We start from the raw sequence: 11,651 nt of genomic DNA, 5'->3' as shown, positions 1-11,651 counted from the left end.
GAAATCTGCCTGCCTCTGCCTCCCAAGTGCTGGGATTAAAGGTGTGTGCCACCACTGCCTGGCGCTAAATATTTATTTAGAAGTTTTTGTGTTACTATTCTTGATTTGATTTAACTTATTAATGGGTTTCGTCCTATGATTTTTCTACTTCCATAGTTTTTGTTGGTCCTCCTTCATCGGCTCCAATGCCCTGCCTTTCTCCTGCTAGTCCCCTTCCTTCCCTTTCCACTGTCATGTCACATGGTTCTCTTAACTTTTTTTTTTTAAAGATTTATTTATTATATGTAAATACACTGTAGTTGTCTTCAGACACCCCAGAAGAGGGCATCAGATCTCATTACGGATAGTTGTGAGCCACCATGTGGTTGCTGGGATTTGAACTCACGACTCACGACCTTCAGAAGAGTAGTCAGTGCTCTTAACCGCTGAGCCATCTCTCCAGCCCTGGTTCTCTTAACTTTTAAAAATCCCTTTCTCTAACTGTACTTTAATAATTCATTTTTAAATTTTTAAATTATATTTATGTGCAGAAAACTTAGTGTATATTTAACCCAGTTTAGTGATAGGTTTTAGCCTTTGCCTTTTCCAGCTTGGTATTGTGAGCCACTATCTTAGGACTCAGGACATTGCCTCTCCAGTGGCGGCAGATCTCGTCATATCTGTCATTAATTGGTCCTAATAACTTCCACCAGCTTAGCCAGAGCACCCTTGACTTCCGAGTTAGCCTGTGTGAAGGCAACAGTGGTGAATGTCTTTCTGTGGACCGGGTGCCCCAGCCTGGCCTTTCCCTTGATGATGCAGTAGGGCACCCCCATCTTTCGACACAGGGGAGGCAGGAAAACCACCAGCTCAATGGGGTCTACATCATGGGCAATCACCATCAGCTGAGCCTTCTTGTTCTCCACCAAGGTAATGACTGTTTTGATCCCTACTCAAAGGACAGGCAGTCTCTTAGAAGTTAGAACGTCCTCTTTGTCGGAAGCTTTCTTCTCAACCCAGATCATAAAGCCTTTGCTTCTCGTGCTTTATCTCTGAACATGTGAGCCAGCTTAAGCAGCTGGGTAGCTGTTTGCTGGTCCAGGATGTGGGTGAATTTGTTAATGCCAGGGGGTGCTTTGAGCAGCTTAGAGAGGATGGTACTTTACCCCTGAAGCCTGATGTTACCAGGGCCATTTTATAAAACGGGTGAGATCTCTTTGGAGCTGGAAGACCAGTCAGATGCCAAAATTCTTTGGCCTTTTCTCCAACTGGGTCCACTTTTTGGCTTCTCTTCAGTCTTTCCTTTGGGCATCCTGCTTGGCTAAAGGGGAGGAAAGAAAATTGGCTTCAGTTTTATATAACAGGACTTGGTCCATTTCAAGTTGACTTTTATGGTGAATGAGAAAGATGGGCCTTGTTTCATTCTTGTGTTTATGGATATCCAGATTTTCCAGCACCGATTTTAAAGAGGCTGGTATTTTTGTTTGTTTGTTTTTTTAATGTTTCTATGCTTTTGTCAAATAATGAGGTGGCTGTAGCTGTGTGGGTTTACTTCTCATCCCTCTCTGTCTCTTCTGCTGGATGACATGTCCCCATACATGCATTTCCTTTCCTCTCAGGATGTGTGTGAGGGCAGAGCTGCTGCACCCTGGGAGCTCCATGCTTAACTTCCTGAAGACCTGCCAGAATGGGTTCCTGAGTACTTGCAGTATTTTCAGGGTTCCGATTACTATCCTCCTCTTTAAAACTTGTTATCAGGCGTTTGAAATACCTGGCCTAGTATGTGTGAAATGGTAGCTCATGGTAGTGGGATTTGACTTCCCTGGGTAGCTTTTCATGCTTAGCGGCCATTTAGGTATTGTCTTTGGCTCCTTGGTTTGGATTACTTTGTCCACTTTTAATTTGGTTGTCTTCCTGTGTGTGTGACTCAGGGTGTTCCCACATTGTATCTTTTTAGTGAATGATGCTGTAGGGCACATGGATGTGTAGTTGTTGCTCTGAGATGCTGTTTGTGTTCATGTTGGATGGATATCCCAGCAGCAGGCTTGCCAGACTGCATATACTAGCTCTATTTTTGACTGTACTGATTCACACTTCTAGTCACAGTATATGTTTTTTGGATCATATATAAAATGAGGACATCACTCCAAGGTATGGCTGAGGAGAAGGTTTTTTTTTTGTTTTTTTTTTTTTTGTTTTCTTGGTTTTTTGAGACAGGGTTTCTCTGTATAGCCCTGGCTGTCCTGGAACTCACTCTGTAGACCAGGCTGGCCTCGAACTCAGAAATCCACCTGCCTCTGCCTCCCAAGTGCTGGGATTAAAGGCGTGCGCCACCACCGCCCGGTAGAGGAGAAGGTTTTTATTGTAGATTTGAAGGAGAGAACAGCCAGAGGCTCTAGAAGAGTCCAGAGTAGGAAAAGAAAGTAGTAGAATAAACATGGCCAGCAGACTGGACATGGCCATGAGGGGAGGAGGGGGTGGGGGAGAGTGAGAAAGAAAGTCAGGGGGAGGAGGAGAAGGAGGGAGAAGGAGAGAGAGGGAGATGGAGATACAGAGAAGAGGAGAGTGGACAAAGGCAGAGAGGACCAAGAGGCCAAAATGGGAGGTTATATAGGAATGAGAAACTGGGGGGGAAGGAAGCCCTTAAGTGGAGTTCAGAGTAGGGGGCAGGGTAAGAAGATCCAGAATGCCAGCAGGGACCTTGTAACAGGTACTCTTGATGCTCAGAGGGCATGGAGGCCAGCATGCATTCTCAGCATGCCTACGGGCACCACTGGTAGCCGTTTGTCCTGTTTCTTTTGGACCTGACAGACAGTTCATCAGTAGCATATGGAAACACAGCAGACTGTTATGGCTTTTTTTATCCTGAAAATTTATTAAATTTCTTTATTCCAGATTTTATTTTGTCAGAGTCTTGCATTTATGTGCAGTATCTGCAAGCAGACAAAATTTGACTACCTCCTTTCCAGTTTGGATGCCTTTTATTTCTCTTTATTGCTTCACTGTTCTCTTGGGACTTTTAGTGCTGTGGTGGACAGTAATGGTGAAAGCAGGCATCCTGCTCTTTTTTCTTGTCTTAAGAAACCTTCACATTTGAAGATCAGCTGTGTTTTCCTTCTGTGGCTTTTATTTAAATTCTTCTATATCCCACTAATGGTAGCTGATTTTTGTTTATTTCACAATAAGTTGTCAGCTTGGCTCAAAATTTATAAACTTAGCTGGGCAGTGGTGGTGCACGCCTTTAATCCTAGCACTTGGGAGGCAGAGGCAGGCAGATTTCTGAGCTCGAGGCCAGCCTGGTCTACAGAGTGAGTTCCAGGACAGCCAAGGCTACACAGAGAAACCCTGTCTTGAAAAACAAACATATAAAACTTTTTTTACCTCTATATCAGAAATAAGTTGAAATCTCTATTAAGTTTTTTTAGTCTTTTTAAAAAAGATTTATTTATTTTATGTATATGAGTACACTATTGCTTTCTTCAGACACACCAGAAAAAGCCATTGGATTCCCATTACAGAGGGTTGTGAGCCACCATTTGGTTGCTGGGAATTGAACTCAGGACCTCTGGAAGAGCAGTCAGTGCTCTTAACCGTTGAGCCATTTCTCCATCCCCAGTGGTTTTAGTCTTAAGAGTTCTTTATGGACACCACACTAAATGTGTAGTTCAGTAGTTAAAGATTTAGACAGCATATTTATAGAGAGTTTGGGCTTCTTTGCTCTCTCTTCTCTTGAATTCACTCTCCAACTGCTTTGTTAATTCTGGACTCTAGTAAAGATAAATTTGTCTAAAAAAAAGTTTGTGATGAAGACTCGTATTGTTATCCAGGTTCTAGTAACAAGCTGTAAATGGGAAAGGGCCTCAGGGCCAGATTCTAACAGTTCTCTGGGTGCTTTCTCCTTCTGACAATCTAAAAGCTCACCAACTGTAAGACTCATTGTCAACTTAATGAAAATATGTAGGGGAAAGAAGCCTTCGAAATATACATATTGATTCTAAGATAAATAATAATAATTTTATAAGCAAAATAGAAAAATCTGTGTTACACCCAAGGAACTAATGTGTATGTAAGAGTTGTTTGTAAGAGTCATGTGTTACAAAGGATGAAGTTAAAAATGAATAGTAAGTAATAATGCTGGGAGAAGGCCAGGTCAGTAAGGCGCTCAGCACAAGCAGGAAGACAGAGTTTGACCCTCAGCACTCACTGAAAGCCAAGCATGGGTGTGCATGCTTGATTCTAGTGCTGAGGGGATTGAGATGGGAGGATGCCTGAGGCTGGCTAGCCCATCTGCCTAAGTCAAGTCAGTGAGTTGGTGGTTCAGTGAGAGTCTGTGTCTGAAAAATAATGTGGAAAGTGACTGTGGAAGATCCCCAACATTAACCACTAGCTTCTACATACACATATGTGCAGGCACATGCACATATATATACAAAAACATGTACACAATAACAACAATAATAAAGTCATAGGCACAATATGCCAGGCAACTAGAAAAGGAAATAACCATTAACACAGACCAGTGTCAGTATGTGTGATTCGGTGGCAGAGTGCCCAGTACACCCAAGGCTTGGTTTTTATCTGCAGAGCTACAAGTAGAATTCCAGCTCAGTAAAGTTTAGCAAATCACCATTTATGGCTGGAAGATTAGGTTTTTCAAAGTGTTTGAATTCTTTCCCCATCCTTTTTGGTTTTTTTTTCTTTTCTTTTTGTTTTGTTTTTTTGTTTTTCGAGACAGGATTTCTCTGTGTAGCTCTGGCTGTCCTGGAACTCACTCTGTAGATCAGGCTGGCCTCGAACTCAGAAATCCACCCTCCTCTGCCTCCCAAGTGCTGGGATTAAAGGTGTGCGTCACCACTGCCTGATTCTTTCCCCATCTTAGCTTTCATTTTGCTGATTTTTGCATTTTTATATTTTTTGGTGGTTTTCATTGATAGATGAGGAGTGAAGGGAGTATGCACTAGAGAATAGGTATTACCTATTATGGCAACATTTTTTTTTTCAGAATACACATGACTTTAATGGTACTTTATTGATAGAGTTTCTTCCATTTCCTTTCAGATCTTACTTCCAAGCATGAATTTGATACTGAGGATATAAAATGCAACTCCACAGAGAACTTAACTCTTGCAAGCCTTTGTGAACCAGAGTACAGTGAGCCAGGTAGAGATTTTGCCTGTCATTGACTTCACAAGGATTACCTATGGGATGCAGAAGCACACTACATTTGAATTTATAGTCTACTGTGAATCAGTTTTGTGAACTCCATCCATATGATCCTCCTTGTCATCTTTCCCTTTTCTGCCCTTTTATATTTGCTCTATCAGAATCTTGTCAGCAACAAAGATGAGCATATACACAGCAGAGTCATATTTGAGAGGATGAGTGGAGAAAATAATGCTAAAATTAAAATGCAGATCTTGGGACTTGGGAGGTGGGTTAGTCAGTAAAGTGTTTGCCACTGAAGCATGAGTACCTAGGTGCCATCCCCAGGAGCCAACCTAGGTTCAGCAACAGATCCAGCACCAAAATACATGGCAGAGTAAGGGTGTGAGCCACCCTACATGGACTTCTGGCCTCCACCCTGGTGTGCGTACATATACCCACTTACCCACAGGTACTTACCCACAGGTAGTCTTAAATTGTAGCTGACTATTTTTCAGGCCCACTCTATTAATTTATAATTCTGACAAGAACATCTAGAGTCCTGACTCACTGAGGTAAAGAGTTACTCTTTCATTTCCCTAATATCACCAATATTTACTATGGAAATAAAATAGTGCTGTCTCCTAAATGCTGACAACATGAGCCTGCAAGATTAAAATTCTCCTTATACACCACGCTCTTAGGATTTATCTTACATAGCAAGCTCAGTAAAGTTCAGCCATCACAGTAGTTTTTAAAGTCACCATTGTCGCATTGAAATACAAAGTGATAAATTTGTAACTCTTTATATAGATGTAAATTTAGGACTGTCATTTTGTATCTCAAGAAATCTAAATTTCTTGTAGTGTGTGTGTGTGTGCACCCATATATGTGAGAAGCCAGAGGACAACCTCAGGCATTGTTCCTTGGGAGCCTTCCACTTTGTTATCTGAGACAGGATCTCTCCCTGGAACTTTGGGCTCATGGAGAAAGAATAGGCTGGGATTTCAAGGGCATGCCCTCAAGCCCAACTTTTTATATGGGCACTGGGATTGAACTAAGGTCCTGGTGCTTTACCAACTGAGCTATCTCCCTAGCCTAACCCCCAAATCTTACTGACATGTTTTCTCTTCTTACTGACATATTTTGTTGCCACATCAAAAGCTATATAAGCAGCACAAATTGAATTTGGTGACAAAAAAGGAGGAGGGGACACAAAGTTTGGGATGGGGTGTGGTTCTGGGAGGAATTGGGGAAAAGGGTTGATATGATATAAAACTATACTAAATTCTTTAAAAGGTAATACAAGTATTTTGTTGCAATAAATTTACCAAATCAAATAATTGTTTGCAAGAATTCTAAATCTTACCTTATATTATATAGTATTATATAACTTTAATTTCCATATATCTCAGGAGACCTAGAAATGCCACCAACTCATCTAAGTTTACCAAGGCAACATTCTTCAGTGAGTTCATTATATGCAAGATTTCAGACATTTCCATTTTCTGCTGCGTGTAAAATGTAAGTAAAGATTATATCTAGAACCTGACTTTAGGAAAAGCAGTTTTTAATGAAATATCTCCATTTAAAGGCAACTTCCAAGAAATTCTTATGAAAAAATATGAGACTATATAATGTGTATTATAAGCAGCTGGAGAAAGGATATGAATATATAGGTACACATCTGTGGTTTTTCATAGACTATTTATTGTTAGATAGTGATGCAAGAAATGCACATAAGGCTGACTTTACCTAGAAGGGAAGTAGGTAATATGGCAATATAATCTTTTAGAGTAACTTAGAATTTTGAATGTGATATTACTATATTAGGATTAATGTTGCTTATTAAAAATAAATAAATTGAAAGTTGTAAAGTCCTGACACAGAAGTAAAATGATTAGAAAATTGCCTCTGAACAGTTGCCAATGGCACTCACCCATGTAAGGCACCCTGTGTGGATTAGTTCCATAACAAATACCACAGACTGGATGGCATGAACAAATAAAGTCTTATCTTCTCATAGTCCCAGAAGCTACTGAGAAAAGTGTTTGCTGCATTGGTTTTGGTTGTGTAGGATTAAAAAGAACTCTAATGACTTCCTTTACTTAATTATCTCTTTATTAAAAGATCTTATCTCCAAACACAGTCATTGTCTGATATTCTGAAATTAAGGTTTCAAGATATGAATTTGGAAAGTCACAGAGCACCCAAGAATAAGTGGTTTAAAGCTCTGCATTAAAGTCACCAGACTCTATCACTCACTCTTAATTGCTCTGTGCCTAAGTCTCTTTCTCTGTAATGCTAGGTGTCTACTTCAAAGACTGTTTATAGGGGCTTGAAAACCATGATACATCTGTGGGCAGGAGTAGGTAAGGGTTCCAGAATAGTGTGCTCATCAGCTTATTTCCTAGAGGAGCACCAGGAAATCCTAATCCATTTCTATCAGAGCATGTTTTTTGACCTTGCTTACCTTTGTAATTATTGCCTCAGTATTGAGAATACCAGATATATAGAAGTAGGGTTGATCCATAAATCTGTTCAATACCCATTGTTATTGCAATTGTCTGTGGTCTTAGAATTGATACTACAAGACATTTAAATCATCATATTCTAGTTGGACCAAGAGTTATATATCTCTTGTTTTGTTTTGTTTGAGACAAAATTTCTCTATGTAGACTGTCTTAGTTAGGGTTTTACTGCTGTGAACAGACACCATGACCAAGGCAAGTCTTATAAAGGACACCATTTAATTGGGGTTGACTTACCCGTTCAGAGGATCAGTCCATTATCATCAAGGTGGGAATATGGCAGCATCTAGGCAGAAATGGTGCAGGCAGAGCTGAGAATTCTATCTGTTTACCTAAAGGCTGCTAGTGGAAGACTAGCTTCCAGGCAGCTAGGATAAGGGTCTTAAAGCCCATATCCACAGGGACGCACTTACTCCAACAGGACCATACCTTCTAATAGTACCACTCCCTGAGCCAGGTATATACAAACCATCACATAGACCAGGCTGACCTCAAACTTAGAGAGCCACCTGCCTCTGTCTCCCAAGTGCTGGGATTAAAGGCCAAAATGGCCTACCTTAGTAGGCCAGCATGCATGACTGCTAACAGAGTCTGAGATGTCTTTAGGTGCTGTCTTTTTTTTTTTTTTTTTTTTTTTTTTTTTTTTTTTTTTTTTTTTTGGTTTTTTCGAGACAGGGTTTCTCTGTGTAGCTCTGGCTGTCCTGGAACTCGCTCTGTAGACCAGGCTGGCCTCGAACTCAGAAACCACCTGCCTCTGCCTCCCAAGTGCTGGAATTAAAGGCGTGCGCCACCACCGCCCGGCTAGGTGCTGTCTTTTATTATATGGCATACATATATGTGGTGTTTTCCAAGATAAATTAGTCTATTATCTTGGAATAAAGCCACTCAATTTTGCTTCTTATTCAAGTCACAAAGAATAGGAATTAGTCTTCATTTCCACATAAACTGGAACTTATTATGTCCTAAATAACACAACCTCCAGGAGAATTACAAGTAAGCCTGCAAGGTCCTTATGAGCGATTCCTAGGCTGCTCTTGCTGAGCAAGCTGCTGTAGGATAGCTGCAGGGAGCTGCACCCTGAACTCATCACAGGTTCTGTACACCTCTTTAATGTCTGTCTGGTGTCTAAATGAGACACAGAGGAGCCAGCATTGAGTACACTAAGTATATCTTCATATTCTGTTTCAGAATTATTTGCATTTGTGGTGCAGTTTTATGCTATGTAAAACTCAACCATGAGCTTGGCATGTGTGTAGCATGGATGAGCTCTGGAAAAGCATGGCATTAGCATGCAATCACATGTGCTTCAATACTTCAGTCCCTCTGCTAAAGAGGAAGGTTTGTATTTGCAGGACACGGTTAGTCTTTATTAGGCCCATTCACTCTCTTATTTACTCTGTATATCCTAATCTGTCTGAGGAGGCAGGTTGGCAATCAGAAACAGAAGTCAATATACATTTGCATAATCTTAAATTTCAGTTAGCATTCAAATATTAACCATAACAACTCTTTTTAATTTTTTAGTTTTGTTTTATGTGCATTGGTGTTTTTGTTTTTGTTTTTGTTTTTTTGCTTGCATGTATGTGTGAGGGTGTGGATTTATAGACAGTTGTGAGCCACCATGTGTGTGCTAGGAATTGAACCTGGGTCCTCTGGAAGAGCTGTCAGTGCTCCAAACCACTAAACCATCTCTCCATCCCCTATAGTAACTCTTTAATCTATTTTCTATTTATTATTGTAACTCAAATAGCTAATGAGAATTTATGAAACAAGGCTTCTTGTCTGATGCCTTATGGTTTGGCAGTTAGAATAAAATGGTTTTTAAAGCAGTTAGTTGATCTAGAATCATTCATTCAAAACAACTGAAAGGTACACATCACATCAAGAGATAAGTTACTTCCATCTAGCTTCCATGACTAAAACCTTTAAAATTCCTATTTAAAAAACATTTTAAGTCTAAGTATTGAGATTATTGCTCTAATCCCAGCATTTGGCAATCTGAGCAGTAAAGTCATGAATTTCAGACCAACCTGGGCTATATGGGTTACCTGTGTGTTTTTTTTTTAACTGTACCTTAATTATTAAAGCTAAGAAAATATTACGATTTTTTTTTTGTTGGGGTGAAGGAAGAAAAGGGCTTATTTAACTCACAGTTTCATATAACAGATCATCATCAAAAGTAGTGAGGGCAGGAACTGGAGTCAGGAGCTAATGCAGAGGCCATGAAGAGGTGCTGCTTATTGGCTTACTCATATCTTGCTCAGCCAGCTTTCTTATAGAACCCAGGACCACCAGCCCAGGCCCATCCATAATGGGCTGGGCCCTTCCCCATCAATCACTAATTTTAAAAGTGCCCTACAGGCTCGTATGTATCATGGAGGCAGTTTCTTAACTGGGGTTCTCTTCTTTCAGATACCTTTCGTTTGTGTCAAGTTGACATGAAAGTAACTAGCCAGCACACCTTTGTGAGAACTTTAGCTTGTCTTGTTGCTCTGCTGCAAGTAACTAAAGAGTTAAGAACTCTCCCCATACCTGTGTGCAAAGTGAGTCTTTTGCAAAAACCCAGAAGGCCAAAACCTATTTAGAACTCCGTGTGCTGAGTAGTATGGCCTGCAGCAAAGCAGCTTTACCCAGAAGGCAAGGTATTCTCATCCAACCTCATGTGCCTTTTTGTAAGCCCTCGGCCAAAGGCCATGTGTAGAAACTGTGTTGATGGGAACACAGCAAACCCCAGAGCATCATGGGAGATGGGGTGACTACCTGCTGTGACTTTTAACGAAGGCACAGGCAGTGAGTGGGCTGTGGGCTGATCAACTCTCTAGCACCTAATAGGGCAAAGGCATAGAGAGTGAATCTTGGTGGTTTTACTTGATTTGCAGGCTATTTTCGGCCTTCTACACCTTGCTAATCTCAGCTATGGGTGCTGCCAGGGATGTTTCCAGAGAACAGTAGCTGAATGGGAGGAAGGCCCACCCTGAATGTAGTACCACCGATAGGCTTGGGACCCTGACACAGTAGAGAGAAGAGGAGAGATCAAACGAGCACCAGCATTCCCTGCTTCTGCTTTCTACTCAGCCATGAAGTACACAGCTGTTTTCTGCTCAATGCTTCTATCACCATGATATGTATCCAAGCTCATGGGGCTAAGCTCATGGGCTGAACCCTAGGAAACCAAGAACTAAATTAAATTTGTTTGCCCTTAATTTATTTCTATCAATCATTTGGTTACAGTGATGGAAAATTAACTAGTATAGAAAGTATTCTACCCACTGTCAACTTCACACCAGACACATCGTTTTAAACACAACATCCCGGAATTCCTTGTCGCCAAAGGCTCTTGTCCAAATGTATTCAGTCTGTCTCTTTAAGTGCTAAGGCTGAAAATTTTTACGTGGTTTGAAAGTCCAAATTCAGATTCTCAATGGAGACTCAAGGCAATCTCTTACATGAACCTCTGTAAAATTAAAAAGAGAATTATATACTGCCAATATACAACAGGAGTAGATATCCCATTCTGAGAGGATGAGGGAGGAGAAAGGAAAGATGAAACAAAGTCAAGCCCAAACCTATCAGGGCAAACACTAAGTCCTGCAGTTTCATGCCCAGCCTCTGAAGCATTTAATGTTCTGGTGTCTGTCCAAAGTACTCAAACACTGCAGCCTGTGTCACCTTGCCATTTCCAACTCACATGACCTCTCTTTTTATTTTTTTAAAGATGTATTTATTTTATTTTATGTATATGAATACGCTGTAGCTGTGCTACACAGATGGTTGTGAGCCTTTATGTGGTTTCTGGGAATTGAATTTAAGGACCTTTGCTCATTCTGGTTGGCCTACTCACTCCAGTCAGGCCCCACTCTCTCTGCCCCATTTACTCTGACCCTATTTGCTCTGGCCCAAAGATTTATTTATTATTATAAACAAGTATACTGGCCAGGCAGTGGTGGTGTACACCTTTAATCCCAGCACTTGGGAGGCAGAGGCAGGTGGATTTCTGAG

At 40.8% G+C, this 11,651-nt stretch overlaps 1 protein-coding gene across 3 annotated transcripts in view; it reads left to right on the top strand.

Moving 5' to 3' along the window:
* Shoc1 (shortage in chiasmata 1) overlaps window positions 1-11,651 on the top strand; it is an 87,745-nt gene that overhangs the window by 22,837 nt on the left and 53,257 nt on the right. For all 3 annotated transcript variants that reach the window (XM_031377531.1, XM_031377530.1, XM_031377529.1), the window contains exons 9-10: window positions 5,038-5,139; window positions 6,537-6,645. In XM_031377531.1, coding sequence (XP_031233391.1) covers window positions 5,038-5,139; window positions 6,537-6,645 — 211 coding nt within the window. The remainder of the gene's footprint in view (window positions 1-5,037; window positions 5,140-6,536; window positions 6,646-11,651) is intronic.

This window comes from Mastomys coucha, unplaced genomic scaffold, assembly GCF_008632895.1.
Source record: "Mastomys coucha isolate ucsf_1 unplaced genomic scaffold, UCSF_Mcou_1 pScaffold18, whole genome shotgun sequence".
Classification (NCBI taxonomy): domain Eukaryota; kingdom Metazoa; phylum Chordata; class Mammalia; order Rodentia; family Muridae; genus Mastomys; species Mastomys coucha.
The sequence above is the reverse complement of the archived record's forward strand: the minus strand, read 5'-3'. Positions and strand labels throughout refer to the sequence as shown.